A 17,242-nucleotide genomic window follows, 5' to 3' on the forward strand; every position below is an offset into this window, starting at 1 on the left:
TTTTATTTATTTGTTTGTTTGTTTGTTTGTTTGTTTTTCGAGACGGTTTCTCTGTGGCTTTGGAGCCTGTCCTGGAACTAGCTCTTGTAGACCAGGCTGGACTCGAACTCACAGAGATCCGCCTGCCTCTGCCTCCCGAGTGCTGGGATTAAAGGCGTGCGCCACCACCGCCCGGCTTAAAATTCTTTTTGTCTTATTTTTTTCTTTGTTCTTCTCTCATACGGTACACCCTGACCGTAGTCTCCCTTCCTTCCCTTCCTTCCTCACTCTCCCCTCCTTTCCCTCTCTCCCCTCCTCCCTTCTCTCCCCGATCCACTGCTCCTCCTTTTCCCTTCTGAAAAAAGCCTCCCAGCGATATCAACACAACATGACATAACAAGATGCAAAACAAGACCAGCATAAACCTTCGCATCAAGGCTGGACACAGCCCCCCAGTAGGAGAATTAGGGTCCCATGAGCAGGCAAAAACCACGAGCTAAAAACCACAACACAAATGCGTGGTTTTTCGTTTCTTCCAATAGTAGGAGAGGGGCTGTCTTGGACGTTTTTGCCTGCTCATGTGTCTCGCGGCTGTTCACATTTCTGCTAATGACCCAGGAGTCATCAGCCGCCATGGTAACGGCAGCCAAGCGGGGATGGGTCATAAAATATTCTTCATCACGGGTGAGGGAGAAACGGGCTCAGGCCACACAGCTTTCTGAGGTCAGGGGTTCTTTTCCTCGTAGAGCAGGCAACGCTTACTATGGAACAGAATTTTGAAAATACGGATCAGAGCTTGACAGAACCATGCGAGATTCTTCATATGTACAGAGGTCAGCAAGACTTAGGAGTTCACTCTGTTAATGGCTGTGCTATTTTAACCCCACAATCACCTCGTGAAGTAGGGAACATCCTCATCCTTTCATGAGAAAAGATAATCGAGAAGGCTTCGTTGATTTGCCTGGGCTCCCATATTTAGAGCTTATAGAAACAAAGTAAAAATTTAGATGATTGCTACTAATGAATATTTTGATTTTTGTTTCCAAAAGGCCAATAACACGCAGGCATTGGACCAGTTCGTTAGTTAGTTGAAGGTATTGGCATTTGCAGATACAGGAAAGTAGGGGAAGGCCCATGCCTTGTGGCCGGAATCTTCACGCCGATTTTGGTGTTACTCATTGACCTTGTAGTATCCCAAAATGTAATAAATATTCATTTCTCTCCTTTGCCGGAATCTTCAAGCCGATTTTGGTGTTACTCATTGACCTTGTAGTATCCCAAAATGTAATAAATATTCATTTCTCTCCTTTGCCGGAATCTTCACGCCGATTTTGGTGTTACTCATTGACCTTGTAGTATCCCAAAATGTAATAAATATTCATTTCTCTCCTTTGCCGGAATCTTCACGCCGATTTTGGTGTTACTCATTGACCTTGTAGTATCCCAAAATGTAATAAATATTCATTTCTCTCCTTTAACAGAACCATTGCCAACTACTTGGTGTGGAGAATGGTTTATTCCCGAATTCCAAACCTCAGCAGGCGCTTTCAGTATAGATGGCTGGAATTCTCAAGGGTGAGTTAATGAATATCAAAACGTTTCATGCGTGCTAGAACACTCCCAATGTTAACCGTCTCAGTGAAAAAAAAAATCTTTAGGGATGGGATTTAGTGAGCTTGCAGTCTAAACTCTCCTTTAAACTTTTTCACGCTAGTTCATTTCATTCAGGTACACCTATATCCCGTAAAACAGCTCGGGCTCTCCATTGGACTGTATAATAATACTTGGAGTGATACTTTGGGCCATGAAATCCTGTTCAAACATCCGTCTTTAACAGCTCATTTCTACTTTTTTTTAGTGCTTTTAACCGAAATGAATGGTTTTGATGTTTCTTAATGATACATCGATTTCAAAGTAGTTCAAATTTCATTACCTTTTTACGGGTAAACACTGGTGATAATGGTGTATATTTGTGGGGTTCATTGTGATGTTTTGATCTACAAATGCATTACAGAAAAATTCAATCAAGATAATGAACATAGACATCATTTCAGCAACATATCATCACTTCCGTGCTGAGAACGTCAAAGCTCTACTTTACCAAAATTGAAATACATAATTATCATTAACTGTGATCGCTTTACACAGCATGACAAATGCCGCATAATCTCAAGTACATGTGGAACGTGAAATAGTCGATCAAAAAGCAGAGAGTAGGAAGGCGGTTGCTAGAAGTTACCGGAGAGAGGCTGGGCGAGAGATGTGCATCAAAGGATGGATAAATTCCGTTAGGCTGGATGGGTACAGCCTGATGACCTTTACTGCAACCATGGTTTCCAAGGTCTCTCCGTGTCCTAATTAAACGCAGAGAGAATGTTCTAGCTTCATTTCCACTTGGTATTAGAATCGCGTCTTTAATTTTCCTTAGATGTCCAATCTTAGGTCTATCCTGATCCTGCTCGACCCATCTCAGCGTCTCCCCGTGATATCCTCAAGGGCTTGAATCCGTTTTCTTTCCCCCACTCACCCGGCCCTTGAGTCTTTGTTTCTCACCCACCTCGTTGCGTCCCGACTTGCGCAGACACATATTACTTTCATGTGCATTTCTGAGGCTTACGACTCATTCTCCTTCGGCTTAGAAGACTTAAGGATTTTGTGGCTTTAAAAAAGTATTTTATTTTTTCTATCAATTTAAGGCAAAGAGAATGTCAAATAGTATAAGCTCTTGTTTCATTTAACATCCATTTAAATTCTCAGAGAAACTGACAAATATAGAAATTTATAGCCGACTAACCGCCTTCCTACTCACTGCTTTTTGATCGACTATTTCATATTCCACATGTACTTGAGATTATGCAGCATAATACCCAGAGAGTGGTACGGTTATTTGGAGCAAGTTTTGGCGCTTTATGGTCAACTAGAACATAAAAAGTTACTTTATCTCAGAGGCTGGGTAAACGTGAAGCAATGACTTATATTTAGGCAAAATCAAATAGTTAAGATAGAAAACAAGTAGGTATTTTTGCTGTGTGCGTCTTTTTAACTCGTACGGATCCCATAAAAGACGGCGCCCAGCCGTTCTCCACCCCCACTGGGAAGAGAATGAGAGAGCAAGGTGTGAGAAGCGGTGAGTGAACATTGGAGGTCAGGGAGAAGGGGATGTTTTCTGAACGTGCAGTGCGAAATATAATATTAAATTGCTGAAGGAGGTCGTAGCATTGCTTTCTTCGGAGGTTTTAAAGACAGCTTCATCCCTTACCTCTGAGAAGGGTCGTGTTCCCAGAAAGCAAAAAGGACGGACGGAGAGATGAACTTGAGCTTTAATCCCTTTGGCCCTGTTCTCACGACCCGGCTCTAAAATTGTGCGTGGGGCGTTCCGGGCGCCTGGGGGAAACTTACACGGCGTCTATTTTTTTTTTTTTTATTTTTTATTTTTATTTTTTTTATTTTTTTTTTTATTTTATTTTATTTTTTTTTATTTCTGTGCTTAATGAAGAAAATTAGAATGAAGGCGAAATGCGTTGTCTTCGCACGGTCAACATAGAAATGAGGGACAAACACATGTTTTATTTTTCTCCATCTGATTTCACCTTGACCGCCCTTGTCTGCGTGTGTGCGGGACGCGTGGGGAGTCCTCCCGTGGGCCGCTTCCTTCAGGGAGGCCGACCTCCCCCCCAGGAAACTGTCATTTAAACACAGCTCAGACTGCGTGGGTTCTTCCTCACAGGTCATCCAGGGGACCACGACTCTGCTGCCTCAGTGGGACAAGTGTGTGAACTTCCTGGAGAACGCCCTCCCGTACGTCGTGGGGAAAATGTTTGTGGACGTCCACTTCCAGGAGGACAAGAAGGAGATGGTGAGTGGGGCTTCGGGGATGCTCGAAACCGACCATCGGGGCGCGGCTCCTCCAGGGTCTAGACGGCCACGGGCCTTCCCTTCTGCTTCTGTGCGTTTTTCTTTCTTTTTCATTATTTATTTATTCATTTATTCACTCATTTATCTATTTTTTATTTTTAAAGCTACTTTTGTCATATGATAGGGCATCTCTTGGGTATATTCCCAATAGTGGTATTACTGGATCTTGGGGTAGGTTGATCCCAAATTTCCTGAGAAACCGCCACACTGATTTCCAAAGTGGTTGCACAAGTTTGCATTCCCACCAGCAATGAATGAGTGTGCCTCTTTCTCCACAACCTCTCCAGCAAAGGCTATCATTGGTGTTTTTGATTTTAGCCATTCTGACAGGTGTAAGATGATATCTCAAAGTTGTTTTGATTTGCATTTCCCTGATCGCTAAGGAGGTGATAGTCATATTTCAACTAATATTAAAATGGTAAATTTATTTTTCTCCACTTTGGTGGATATGTCCTCTTTACATGTCTCAGGGTAAAACATTCTAAAATAAGCTGATGTCCATGAGGGTAGTGTGTGAATCGTGCAGATAGTCATGTCTTTTTCATAAAATTATTTGCCTCCATATGCCCAAACTGTTTGCCTCAGGGGATACTCAAGTTGGGAATTTAGAAGAAAAATCTGGCTTTTTATAGCCTTGTTTCAGGGATCCCATCCAAGAACCACCTGGAACACTGATGCACTTGTAAAAAAAAAAAGTCTGTATTATTAGCTGTAGGCAAAAAAAAAAGAAAGAAAGAAAAGAAAAAAAAAAGCAAGAAAAACAGAAAGAGCCACCTTGGGGCCGGTTCTAGAAAGTCTGATTTAAACCCAAAAACCTGCCATTGTTTATTTACCAAGAAGAAGAGTTTGTTAAGGCAAATATGAGAAGGCAAAAGCTTCAGGTCCTTCTCAAACTGCAGCCTGTGTGCACATCACTTCGCGTGGCAAAGCCTCTCGCCTCAGTCACTGGAAAATAATAATTATCACGTGGAAGAGAAGCCCCAGTGATGGGCTGGAGCGTGTCGGGCCAGGCCGGCTGAGCTGGACAGCTGCCCAGACGGTAATAGACTGAATAATGATTCACTTTTCCGTGCCTGGGAATCTCCGTGGGTCGGGCCAGGCCGGCTGAGCTGGACAGCCACACTCGTCTGCCCAGACGGTAATAGACTGAATAATGATTCACTTTTCCGTGCCTGGGAATCTCCGTGGGTCGGGCCAGGCCGGCTGACCTGGACGGCCACACTCGTCTGCTCAGACGGTAATAGACTGAATAATGATTCACTTTTCCGTGCCTGGGAATCTCCGTGGGTCGGGCCAGGCCGGCTGAGCTGGGCGGCCACACTCGTCTGCCCAGACGGTAATAGACTGAATAATGATTCACTTTTCCGTGCCTGGGAATCTCCGTGGGTCGGGCCAGGCCGGCTGAGCTGGGCGGCAACACTCGTCTGCCCAGACGGTAATAGACTGAATAATGATTCACTTTTCCGTGCCTGGGAATCTCCGTGGGTCGGGCCAGGCCGGCTGAGCTGGGCGGCCACACTCTGTCTGCCCAGACGGTAATAGACTGAATAATGATTCACTTTTCCGTGCCTGGGAATCTCCGTGGGTCGGGCCAGGCCGGCTGAGCTGGGCGGCCACACTCGTCTGCCCAGACGGTAATAGACTGAATAATGATTCACTTTTCCGTGCCTGGGAATCTCCGTGGGTCGGGCCAGGCCGGCTGAGCTGGACGGCCACACTCTGTCTGCTCGGACGGTAATAGACTGAATAATGATTCACTTTTCCGTGCCTGGGAATCTCCGTGGGTCGGGCCAGGCCGGCTGAGCTGGACGGCAACACTCGTCTGCCCAGACGGTAATAGACTGAATAATGATTCACTTTTCCGTGCCTGGGAATCTCCGTGAGTGGGGTCGTGTCCAATCCCGGGTGTCCTGATCCACTCCCTAAACTATTTAATTTGCCCTGAGAACTGGTTTTTCTTTCTCTGGGTGACTCCTGTTCTTTCATGGATCTTGAGCTTCTCCACGGCACGGTTGGCCTCACGGCCTCCGGTTGAGAGCCTCTGACATTCCTCTCATCTGTGGCGGCCGAGGGGGAGCGGATTCGTGTTCACAGAGGTCAGATGAGGATCTGTGGGAAAGCAAGGAGAGGGAACGACATGGTTGTCGTGAGGTCTAACGGGACAGTCACAGTAAAATTAAATGTAGAGGTGAGGATCGCAGTGGCAGCATTAACTGGGTTTTTTTTTTGTTTTTTTTTTAAGTAAAATTAAATGTAGAGGCGAGGATCGCAGTGGCAGCATTAATTGGGTTTTTTTTTGTTTTTTTTTTTAAGTAAAATTAAATGTAGAGGTGAGGATCGCAGTGGCAGCATTAATTGGGTTTTTTTTTTATTTTTTTTTTTTTTTGGTTTTCCGAGACAGGGTTTCTCTGTGGCTTTTTGGTTCCTGTCCTGGAACTAGCTCTTGTAGACCAGGCTGGTCTCGAACTCACAGAGATCCGCCTGCCTCTGCCTCCCGAGTGCTGGGATTAAAGGCGTGAGCGCCACCACCATTGCCCGGCCATTCACTGGGGTTGAGCTGTGCGCCCAGTACTTCTCTGAGCACACTTCAGAAGTGTAACCATTTACATCGACCTTGTGATTGCTGTAAATATTTCCACTTTACAGACTGAGAAAACTGAGGCTCGGAGAGTATTCGTAAACCCTCCGAGGTCACAGAGCACGAAAACGGCTCAGGTTAGATCTCGGTCCGCTTACTCTGGCTGAAGCCCATGGTCCGTTGTGAGTGAGGTTGATGTTGACTCTACGAAAACGGCTCAGGTTAGATCTCGGTCCGGTTAGTCTGGCTGAAGCCCATGGTCTGTTGTGAGTGAGGTTGATGTTGACTCTACGAAAACGGCTCAGGTTAGATCTCGGTCCGGTTACTCTGGCTGAAGCCCATGGTCCGTTGTGAGTGAGGTTGATGTTGACTCTACGAAAACGGCTCAGGTTAGATCTCGGTCCGGTTAGTCTGGCTGAAGCCCATGGTCCGTTGTGAGTTAGGTTGATGTTGACTCTAATAAATTTTGAGATATCTCTGACTCCATCCCACACCTCGAAGGTCCGACCGTGTTTGGGCCAACCTTAGCCGCGCAGAGCTTTGGGGGCCTCTTAACGGCCGGAGGACACGGAACACGTTCCTCGGCTATCTCCGAAAAACCCCTGGGCTCATCACCGATTTTACCAGCAAAATGAGGAGCTCGGAAAATTCCCAGTGGCTTTTTCCGTAATTAATTCCAACTTGTTAGGAGCCTAGAAAACTTGACGATAGTTTCTAGAAAATTCATGAAAGTTGGAATTTCCATTTGACGGAACTGTGTTTTGCTGTAGTTGTTTGCTCTTTGCTTTTTTAGTCATAGCTTGCTTTCTTTCGTTGTGCATGCTGTGTACGCAAAGAACTCATCTTTATTTATGCATCTCAGCTCTGCCACTAGGAGTTTTTTGCTGTCTCTTCACATTTTCTTTTTTTCTTTGTTTTTTATTGATTTTATTGAGCTACACGTTTTTCTCTGCTCCCCCTTCCTCTCCCCTCCCCTTCTACCCGCTCCCATGATCCACATGCTCCCGATTTACTCAGGAGATCCTGTCTTTTTCTACGTCCCATGTAGATTAGATCCATGTGTGTCTCTCTTAGGGTCCTCGTTGTTGTCAACTTTCTCTGGGGTTGTGAATTGTGGGCTGGTTTTCTTTGCTTTATGTCTAAAAGCCACCTATGAGTGAGTACATGTGATATTTGTCCTTCTGGGTCTGGGTTACCCCATTTAATATGATGTTTTTTAGATTCATCCATCTGCCTGCAAAATGTAAGATGTCTTTTTTGTTGTTGTTGTTGTTGTGTAGTACTCCATTGTGTAAATGCACCACATTTTCCTTTTTCATTCTTCAGTCGAGGGGCATTTAGGTTGTTTCCAGGTTCTGGCTATGACAAACAAAGCTGCTATGAACATAGTTGAGCACATGTCCTATGGAAAGATTGAGCATCCTTTGGATATATACCCAAAAGTGGTATTGCTGGGTCTTGAGAAAAGTCGTTTCCTAATTTTCTGAGAAATCGCCACACTGACATCCAGCTTGCATTCCCACCATCAATGCAGAAGTGTTCCCTTTTCCCCACAACCTCTCCAGCACAAGTTGTCATCAGTGTTTTTGATCTTGGCCATTTTTTATTGGATTACGTGTTCTTTTGGTGACCAATTTCTCCAGTTCTTTGTATATTTTTGGAGGTCAGACCTCCGTCAGATGTGGGCTTGCTGAAATGTTTTTTTCCATTCTGTACGCTGCCGTTTTATTTTATCGACCGTGTCCTTTGCTTCACAGAAGTTTTTCAGTTTCAGGGACTTTGATTTGTGAATTGTTTCTCTCGGTGTCTGCGCTACGGTAATATTTCAGAATTGGTCTCCTGTACCCGTGAGTTCACGGCCACTTCCCACTTTCTCCTCGATGAGGTTCGGCGGTTTAACTGGATTTATGTTGAAGCATTCAACCCACCTGGCCTTGGGTTTCGTGCCTGGGGAAGTCGTGGATCTATCTTAGATTGCTTTTGATTTGATTGCCGTTTTTACTATGGTGATCCTGTCTATCCAGGAGCAAGGGAGATCCTTCCATTTTCTGGCATCTTCTTCTTCAATTTCTTTCCTCAAAGACTTAAAGTTTTTGTTGAACAGGCCTTTCACTTCTTTGGTTAAATGCTACTCTAAGATATTTTATATTATTTGTGGCTATTGTAAAGGGTGATATTTCTCTGTTTTCTTTCTTGGTCCATTTGTCATTTATATTATTATTTTTTTTTTTTTGAGTTAATCTTGTATGCTGCCACATTCCTGAAGGTTTGTTTATCAGCTGCAGGAGTTCCCTGGTAGAGCTTTTGGGGTCACTTGTGTACACTATCATCATCTGCAAATATTGAAATTTTGATTTTTTTTTCCTTTTCACTTTTTTGTCCCCTTCACCTCCTTTTGTTGTTTTACTACTCTAGCGAGAACTTCAAGTTCTATATTGAGGAGATATGGAGAGAGTGGACAGATTTTTCTTGTTCCTGATTTTAGTGGAATGGCTTTGTGTGTTTTTTTTTTTATTGTTTTTTCATTTAGTTTGATGTTGGCTGTTGGCTTGCTGTGTATCGCCTTTATTATGTTTAGGTGTGCTCCTTGTAGCCATGCTTTCTCCAAGACCTTTATCATGAAGGGACGTTGGATTTCATAGAAGGCTTTTCAGCATCTAATGAGACAATCATGTGGCTTTTTTTCCTTCCAGTTTGTTTGTATGGTGGTTTACACTGACCCGTTGTCATATCTTGAACCATCCCTGAATCTCGGCAATGAAGCCTACTTGATCACGATGGATTTTTTTTTTTCTTTTTTGATGTGTTCTTGGATTTGGTCTGCGAGTATTTTATTGAGGATTTTTTTGTGTAAATGTTTGTGAGGGAGATTGGTCTGTAATTCTCTTTCTTAGTTGCGTCTTTGTGTGGTTTGGGTATTAGGGTGACTGTTGCCTCAAAAAAAAAAGAGTTTGACAATGTTCCTTCTGTTTCGATTGTGTGGAACGATTTGAGGAGTGTTGATATTTGATCTTCTTTGAAACTCTGGTAGAATTCTGCGTTGAAACAATTTAACTCTGGGATTTTTTTTTTGGTTGGGAGACTTTTGATGACTGCTTCTATTTCCTTAAGGGTTATGGGTCTTGTTTAATTGTATATCTGTCCTTGATTTAATTTTGATATGTGGTAGTTATCCAGAAAACTGTCCTTTTCTTTTACGTTTTCTAATTTTATAGAGTACGGGTTTTTGAAGTATGACCTATTAATTCTCTGAGTTTCCTCAGTGTCTGTAGTTATATCCTCCTTTTCATTTCTGATTTTATTAATTTTGAATATTCTCTCTCTGCTTTTTGGTTATTTTGAATAAGGGTTTGTCTACCTTGTTGATTTTCTCGAGGAAGTAGCTCTTTGCTTCATTGGTTCTCTGTATTGTTCTGTTTCTATTTTCATTGATTTTCACCCTCAATTTAATGATTTCCTGATGTCTACTCCTCCTGGGTGAGTTTGTGTCTTTTTATTCTAGAACTTCCATGTGTGCTGTGAAGCCGCCAGTGTGAGCCTTCTCCACTTTCCTTATGTGAGCACTCGGTGCTATGAACTTTCCTCTTAGCACTGCTTTCAGGGTGTCCCATAGGTTTGGGTACGTTGTGCTTTCATTTTCGTTGAATTATAGGAAGTCTTTAATTTCTTTCTTTATTTCTTCCTTGACCCGGTGATGATTCAGTTGAAGACTATTCAATTTCGATGAGTTTTTTTTTATTATTTATTTGTTAAACCCAGTGCCATTGTCCTTGGCTTCTCATCAGCCCTCAATTAGTCGTGGTGAACTAATAAGATACAGAGAGTTAGTTCGATTTTTTTTAATCTGTTATTCTTTTCATTTTGTTAATGTAATCAGATATTGATTACAGGAAAACGAAGAGCTTTATCTGATATCGGGAGTGATGAGACATTGAAAGTTTCTTCTAGATTTATTAAGCGGGAGTTTTGTTCAAAGTTGGCAAGGTGAGCATCGGATAGGGTTGGGGCTGGGGAGCAGGGCGCTGTGGCGTCTTCTGCGGGCAGATTTCCCCTTTCGGATCTGTCTCGGAGTGCGGGAAGCACAGGGAATCTTGTCACGGCTGGGCTTCCGTGGATGCCGGTGTAGGAGTTTCCAGTTGGAATAAGGCCACGTTCCTTTTCAAATAAAAAGGTATTTTTATTTGTGTGTGTGTGTGTGTGTGTGTGTGTCTGTGTGGACTTACACATGTATATGTGTGTGGAGCTCAGTCGGATCCCCTGAAGCTGCAGTTATAAGTGTTCGTTAGCTGCCCCACGTAGGTCCCTGGAACAAACACCTTTTGAAACGCGACCGGCTTGGCCACGTTTCAGAAGCTGCCCCATCATCTGACGTGAGTTTGGCTCACGGGAGAGGCTGGAGAAACTCCTCAAGGAGCCAAATGTCCTCGAATGTCATCACCACAGCAGATCCAGGCTTCCCGGCCCTCTGTGGGCTGAGTGTTGCTGCAGAAAATATCCGCAGACCCCAGTGCTGGCAACTCGCTTACGCAGTCTGTGGTAAAGTGACACGCTAAACTCTTGGGTCACCAGACTAAGATGCTTTACAGCATAGCCTGGGCCCAGATAACTGGGTTTTCCTTTTTCCTTTCGCCAGCGTGTTTAAGGCTGTGCAGGTTTGCTAATCCTGACAATCTGATATGATTTATTAGCTCACAGGGGTTTCTGTCCTTAGACTTTTTCCTTTCCGGCTCAACCATTTGTTCCACTTCCATTGTAGGACATTCATTCTTCACTTATCTCGATGCCATTATTATATTTTTAATCAGAAGCTAATCCAAACTCATTTATATAAATATTCATAGCCTAATGAATCAGTGAATATGTAATATTTATGAATTCACTTAATGTCTATGTTTCTGCTAAAATGACAGGTGCCCTTTCCTGAGAATGTAACCCATTTTTAGTTAACTACAAACATTAATAATGATGTCCGTTCTTCTCTTTCATTAATCAAGTAGAGTAATCTAACTCTATTCTATGTCAGCGGTATGGATAGATATATGCACAAATATATAGTATGTATATATACATTTCTATACACACATATATGCATACAAAATACACACAAGTGTATGAACACACACACATATGCACCATTTTTTGTCATTTTTTCAAATGTAATGTTGATACCACTAATTTAAGAGTAGACTAGGCTAGCTCACCAAACTACCTGATTTTTTAGTGAGGTTTGCATTCGGTTGTCGGCTACAGCCGTTTCAGAGACATTTGCTGTGAACCTTCCCAGGAATGTAAAAGATGGATTTGTTATTCGTTGATGGATGCAGTTTTGAATCACTCGGTTTGAATAGGTCTGTTTCAAAGACTGGCTTTATTTAAAAAGGGATGAGATGATACTGTGGCTTTGAGTTCCACCTCCCTAATGGCTAAGAACCCTGCATTTTTCTTTCACATACTGTTTGACCACTTATATTTCTTCTTTTGAGACATATCTATTCAGATTATTTGCCCATTTTAAAATTAAATTCCTTAGGATTTGTCTTTCTAGTTCTTCTTTGTACTCTGTGTGGTTAGGATATTAATACTCCATCAGATGGCTCGCTCACACATATTTTCTTCTATTTACTAGGTTGGTTCTTCATTTTGTTTCCTTTGTGGTGCAGAGGCTTTCCAGTACGGTGAATTCCAATCCTGGTTTTTTTGTTTTTGTTTCTTGTTCTCTTGGGATCGTACTGAAAGCATTTCCCAATCTACACCACTGTTTAGGACCGTTGTTTTTTTCTTTTTCTGTTTCCTTCTGTTTCCTCTGTTTCTCAGATCTACTTTGAGTTCATTTCAGTACCAGGTGAGAGACGGGGATCTAGTTCAGTATCACACATGTGAATACCCACGTTTCCCAGGATCCTTTATTGATGAGGAAAAGTGTGTTTTTGGCCTTTTGTGGAGCATCAGTTGGCTGCAGACGCACGGGTTTATTCCGGGCATCCGTGTTCTGTTCCGCTGGCTCGAGCGTCTGTTTTCGTGCCAATTCCGTGCTGTTTTGCTTATGCCTCGTAGTAAAGTCTCAAAACTGGACACCGTGATGCCTTCGGCTTTGCTCTTTTTTTTTTCCCTAAGATTATTTGGGCTATTTGGGGTCTTCTGTGCTTCTGCAACAATTTCAGGATGGCTTTCTTCTAGTTCTGTAAAAAACTTTTGTTGGTATTCCCCCCCAGGAATTGCTTTGAACCCATAGATCATTTTGAGTAACATTGACATTTTGACGGTGTTAATTATTCCTCTCATGAAAATGGGAGGTATTTCCAATTTTTAGCTCCCCTCCTTTTCACTGCACTGCTCCTTTGCTTCCTGTGCTAATCCAGCCCTACGTATTTTAATTCTCAGCTATTGTTAATGGGTTTGCCTTTACAAGTTCTTCCTCGTCGATTTTGTTGGGATATAATGTGCTAGTTGTTTGGTGCATTTATTTTATATCTTGTCATGTTACTGAATTTATCATTTTATGAGTCGTTTTACGAAGTTTCAGGTTTGTCCGTATATAGGAACATATAATCTACAAACAGAGATACTTTTATTTCTTCCTTTCCTGTTTGTATGCCTTCTACTTCTAGCTCTGACTTTGTTTCTCTAGTTGAAACTTCCAGCGGAGAGTTTGAAAAGCATGAAGTGATGAATTTGTCTTTACTGAGCATCGGCTCAGTATTTGGTATAAAAATGAGATATAAAATAACCATGTAAAATCATATGTGAGATATAAAGTCATAAAAGTTATGGAAAATTTAATTTTCAGGGTATCTATATTACATATATATAATATATTACATATCTATAGTCTCAACATCCCTATATTTTGTTAGGAGATAAATATAAATGACGAAACAATCATGCGTCACATATACTCATTTTGTTCCTATTACAAGCCTGTGCTTTCCGTGTAAATTCAGAAAACCTGGAACAGAGCGATGCTTTTCAGAAGTTGCTTTACCTGCAGGGCCCTCAACCTGAATGTGAGACATTTTACCGCGGTGATATTTTAGTTAATTCTCGTATGCTGCGTTTTGCTTTTTGACTCTCGATAAACACACGATGTTAGTGTGCGAGTTGTAAAAACCGAAAGTGCTCTGTGACTTATCTTCCCGCTTCCCGCGTGCTAAAAGCATCATCTTATTCGCGTTGGTTTCTGTGCTTAGACTTTTTCCTTTCTGACTCAACCATTTGTTCCACGTCCATTGTAGAACATTCATTCTTCACTTATCTCGAGGCCATTATTATATTTTTAATCAGAAGCTAATTCAAACTCATTTATGTAAATATTCATAGCCTAATGAATCAATGACGTCGGTCATTTGAAAAAAATATTTCCCTTGTTCTGGAAATCGGTTAGGGGGGTTCAGTGCCTTTTCACAGAAAACATCATGGAATCAATCTATGAAGGGGAGAGAGAGGAGCGAAGGAGACGGGCGGAGAGAGAGCAGTGGCTCAGTGGTTAGAGCACCGCCTGCTCTCCCAGAGGTCCTGAGTTCAAATCCCGGCATCCACGTGGTGGCTCACAGCCGTCTGTGATGGGGTCTGGCGGAAAAATCCTTGGGGCTTCCAGAAGCCCCGCACGCACATCGGTCATCGAGGCTCCGTGGTCCAGGCCTGGCTCTGGCCTTCACTACCTGTAGGGATTTGGTTCTTGGACGTCTAGCTCTCTTGTGTATAAAAACAGGTAATTCATAAGCAGAAAGCTCAGCTGTGATTCCATAAAAATACTGGACAACTTCACATCGAAGGAAATTGTTCAAAATGCCTGGTGTGTGTTCCTCAAAGTAAATACAATCCTGTCTCAAATAAAAGTTTGTTTCTTAGGAGTAGCTGGTATTCATAAATGAAAGAAGAATATGAGCAACTGTTTGATGTGTGAACGTGTAAGCAAAAATCTAGATGAAAAGAAGTTCATAAAAAGAAGTTCAAAAGTGTTGATATGGCACTTCATGGCTTTCTTAATATATTGTGACCATTAATTAAAATTTTAAGTCAATTTTCTCAAAAAAAAATAAAAATAAAAAAAATAAAAATAATAAAAATAGGTAATTTCCCAAAACGCTCGCGGGTTATTCTGATGCCTGGGCTCCAAAATCCACCCATTCCTTCTTTTTTTTTCTTCTAAATCCCTTTTTCTCGGGACTTTCAAAGCTCCCCCAAGATCCCGGTACGATCATCAAAGTTGAGATCCACGACTCCATGATTTTGGAGAGGTCTTTGTTCTCCCGTCATTTCATGTTCTTGTCATGCCTGCATCCCAACGGGAGCTTTCTCTTTTTTTGGGTGTTTTTTCCCCTAAGTTGGGAAGAAACAGCGGTGAGGCTCCCCGTTTCCCATCTGCTGTTTGTTCTCATTTACACACGGCGGAACCCAGCCCGCTGATTTACAGCGCTTGTTCTCTTACCACTGTTACTGAACCGAAAACACAGCGGAAACTTATTGAACACACAGAGAGGAATTCTTTTAAAGTGAGTTTTTGTGCTGACGGCGCCTTATAAAATACAGAGGGTGTTTAGGGAAAAAATTAACAATTCATTTATTGGTCCGTAATCTCAACAACAAATACGATCCAGAGATCCGACGCCGGCGTGAGTCTCTCTGAACAGCAGCTCCTTCAGTTGTTGCTCACTCACGCCCTTGGGGTCTGATAAACTCTGTGTGTGTGTGCGTGTGCGTGCGTGTGCGTGTGCGTGCGTGTGCGTGCGTGTGCGTGCGTGTGCGTGCGTGTGTGTGCGTGTGTGTGCGTGTGTGTGAGTGTGTGTGCGTGTGCGTGCGTGTGCGTGTGTGTGCGTATGTGCGTGTGTGTGCATGTGCGTGTGTGCGTATGTGCGTGTGTGCGTGTGTGCGTGCGTGCGCGTGTGCGCGTGTGCGTGCGTGCGTGTGTGTGCGTGTGCGTGCGTGCGTGTGCGTGCGTGTGTGTGTGTGCGTGTGTGTGCGTGTGCATGCATGTGTCTGCGTATGTGCGTGCGTGTGTGTGTGCGTGTGTGTGTGTGTGTGTGTGTGCGTCTGTGGCATTGGGATTAGAACCCAGGGCTTTGCACTTGTTCGTCACTCACTTTACCCCTGAGCTCATTCCCCAACTCTTATGAAATTAAAGCCCCCCCCCCACCTCCCGGTTTTGAACCCGGAAGTATTTTTATTTATTTATTTTCTGCAACTTGATCCAGGTTGAGGAAGCCTGGTCTGAAGTTTCTGGCTTTGACGTTGCTTTTTTTTTTTCTTTTTTTTGGGGGGGTATTTTCTCGTAGATGGAAGAGTTGGTCGAGGGCGTTCGCTGGGCCTTCATGGACATGCTGGAGAAGGAAAACGAGTGGATGGACGCGGGAACAAAAAGGAAAGCCCAAGAAAAGGTAAGGATTTCCTCTGATGGAAGAAAAAAAACCCCGACTTTCTGTTTAACGGATTTTCATGCTGGACGTTGACTGTGCCGCTGACTTTTTTTTTATTGACTGAGTTGTTGGCTCCAAATAACCGCAGACGCAGGTGTGTTCTTTCGGATGAACACACATCGATTCCATCACCGGGCGGTAACAGAAAATAAGGAGACCCGACTTGTGCGTTCGCCGCCTGTGTTTTCAAAGGCCACGGACGCCGCTTTGCAGCGGGGAGGCTGCGAAACGAAATTTCTTTATTTTTCTCTCTCTCCCCACGCCCTGTCAAAGCTGTTCTAGGCCGGAGGAGGCAGGAACGTGCGGCGGATGGAACTTTTGGCACCGACCACGCTGTCGTTTCAGAAACAGAAATTAACATCACTTCAGGGCACTCATTGCCGACTCGCAGCTCGGTCCTCTGAGCAATGGGTCGATGAGTCTTTGAAATAAATTCCATGGCCCTCTGGGTCTCTCGCCAGTCTTTTATTTTATTTCAGCCGTAACCGTCGCTTTTTCTCTTCTGAAGGTTTTCTTTCTTTTGTTCTTTGAAAATCTGCTTTCTTTGAGCTGAGTTCAGCCTGCCCGGAACCCCAGGCACGGACACCAAAGGCGACTGCTCTCCCGGAGCTCACGGGCTTCCCCGAGCAGATCCTGCATCTCGAGGTGCAGAGAAGTCCCAGCGAGGCGAGACGAGAAACAGGGTGTTGTCCGAGGATGTCCCCCAGAAAACGTAGATTTTTCTTTTCGTAATTTGAATTTTTGCGTCACTTGAATAATGTATTTTTCTCGCCGCATCCCTCAGCCCCGCTTTCCTTCTGCTTCCCTCGACGTGATTGCCTTTGTGACCGTCAACAGGAAAGAAGAGGCTCGGCCTCACAATTCTTTGAGATTTCTTAGATGGAAATCTCTGCCCATCTCTGGGCTTGGTCTTTCTGATATGGAGCAATCCTTGCATAGCCTCTGCTTCCTTGAAGGGCTACTTTTGTCTTTTGAATCTCACTGTGTTGATTTCTAGGGGAAATTTAATATATTGGGAAACAAGTACTCTTTATTTAGGATGCTGTGTGCCCGGCACGCACATGCTCTTTAATTTTTCCCTTTTATTTTTCGAGATGCATCATTTTCCCTCTTCTCTTCTCCCTCCTCCATCTCTTTCAAATTCAGAGTCTCTTTTTGTTTTCCCGCAGAGGACACGGAGGCCTGCTGGGTTTCAGGTTGAGATAGCCTCTGAGTGGGCAGCCTGTGCTAACTGAGCGGTTTGGGTGTCTGGGTTTCAGGTTGAGATAGCCTCTGAGTGGGCAGCCTGTGGTAACTGAGCGCTTTGGGTGTCCTCTGGAGGCTTCGCCTTGTGCAGAGCAGAGGGGGAGGCCCTCGA

At 43.5% G+C, this 17,242-nt stretch overlaps 1 protein-coding gene across 1 annotated transcript in view; it reads left to right on the forward strand.

The window, feature by feature from the left end:
* LOC130868818 (phosphate-regulating neutral endopeptidase PHEX) overlaps nt 1–17,242 on the forward strand; it is a 105,594-nt gene that overhangs the window by 60,149 nt on the left and 28,203 nt on the right. The window contains exons 10-12 of the mRNA XM_057760840.1: nt 1,461–1,554; nt 3,707–3,835; nt 15,745–15,846. Of these exons, the coding sequence (XP_057616823.1) occupies nt 1,461–1,554; nt 3,707–3,835; nt 15,745–15,846 (325 nt within the window). The remainder of the gene's footprint in view (nt 1–1,460; nt 1,555–3,706; nt 3,836–15,744; nt 15,847–17,242) is intronic.

Source organism: Chionomys nivalis, chromosome Y (assembly GCF_950005125.1).
Source record: "Chionomys nivalis chromosome Y, mChiNiv1.1, whole genome shotgun sequence".
NCBI classification, from domain to species: Eukaryota; Metazoa; Chordata; class Mammalia; order Rodentia; family Cricetidae; genus Chionomys; species Chionomys nivalis.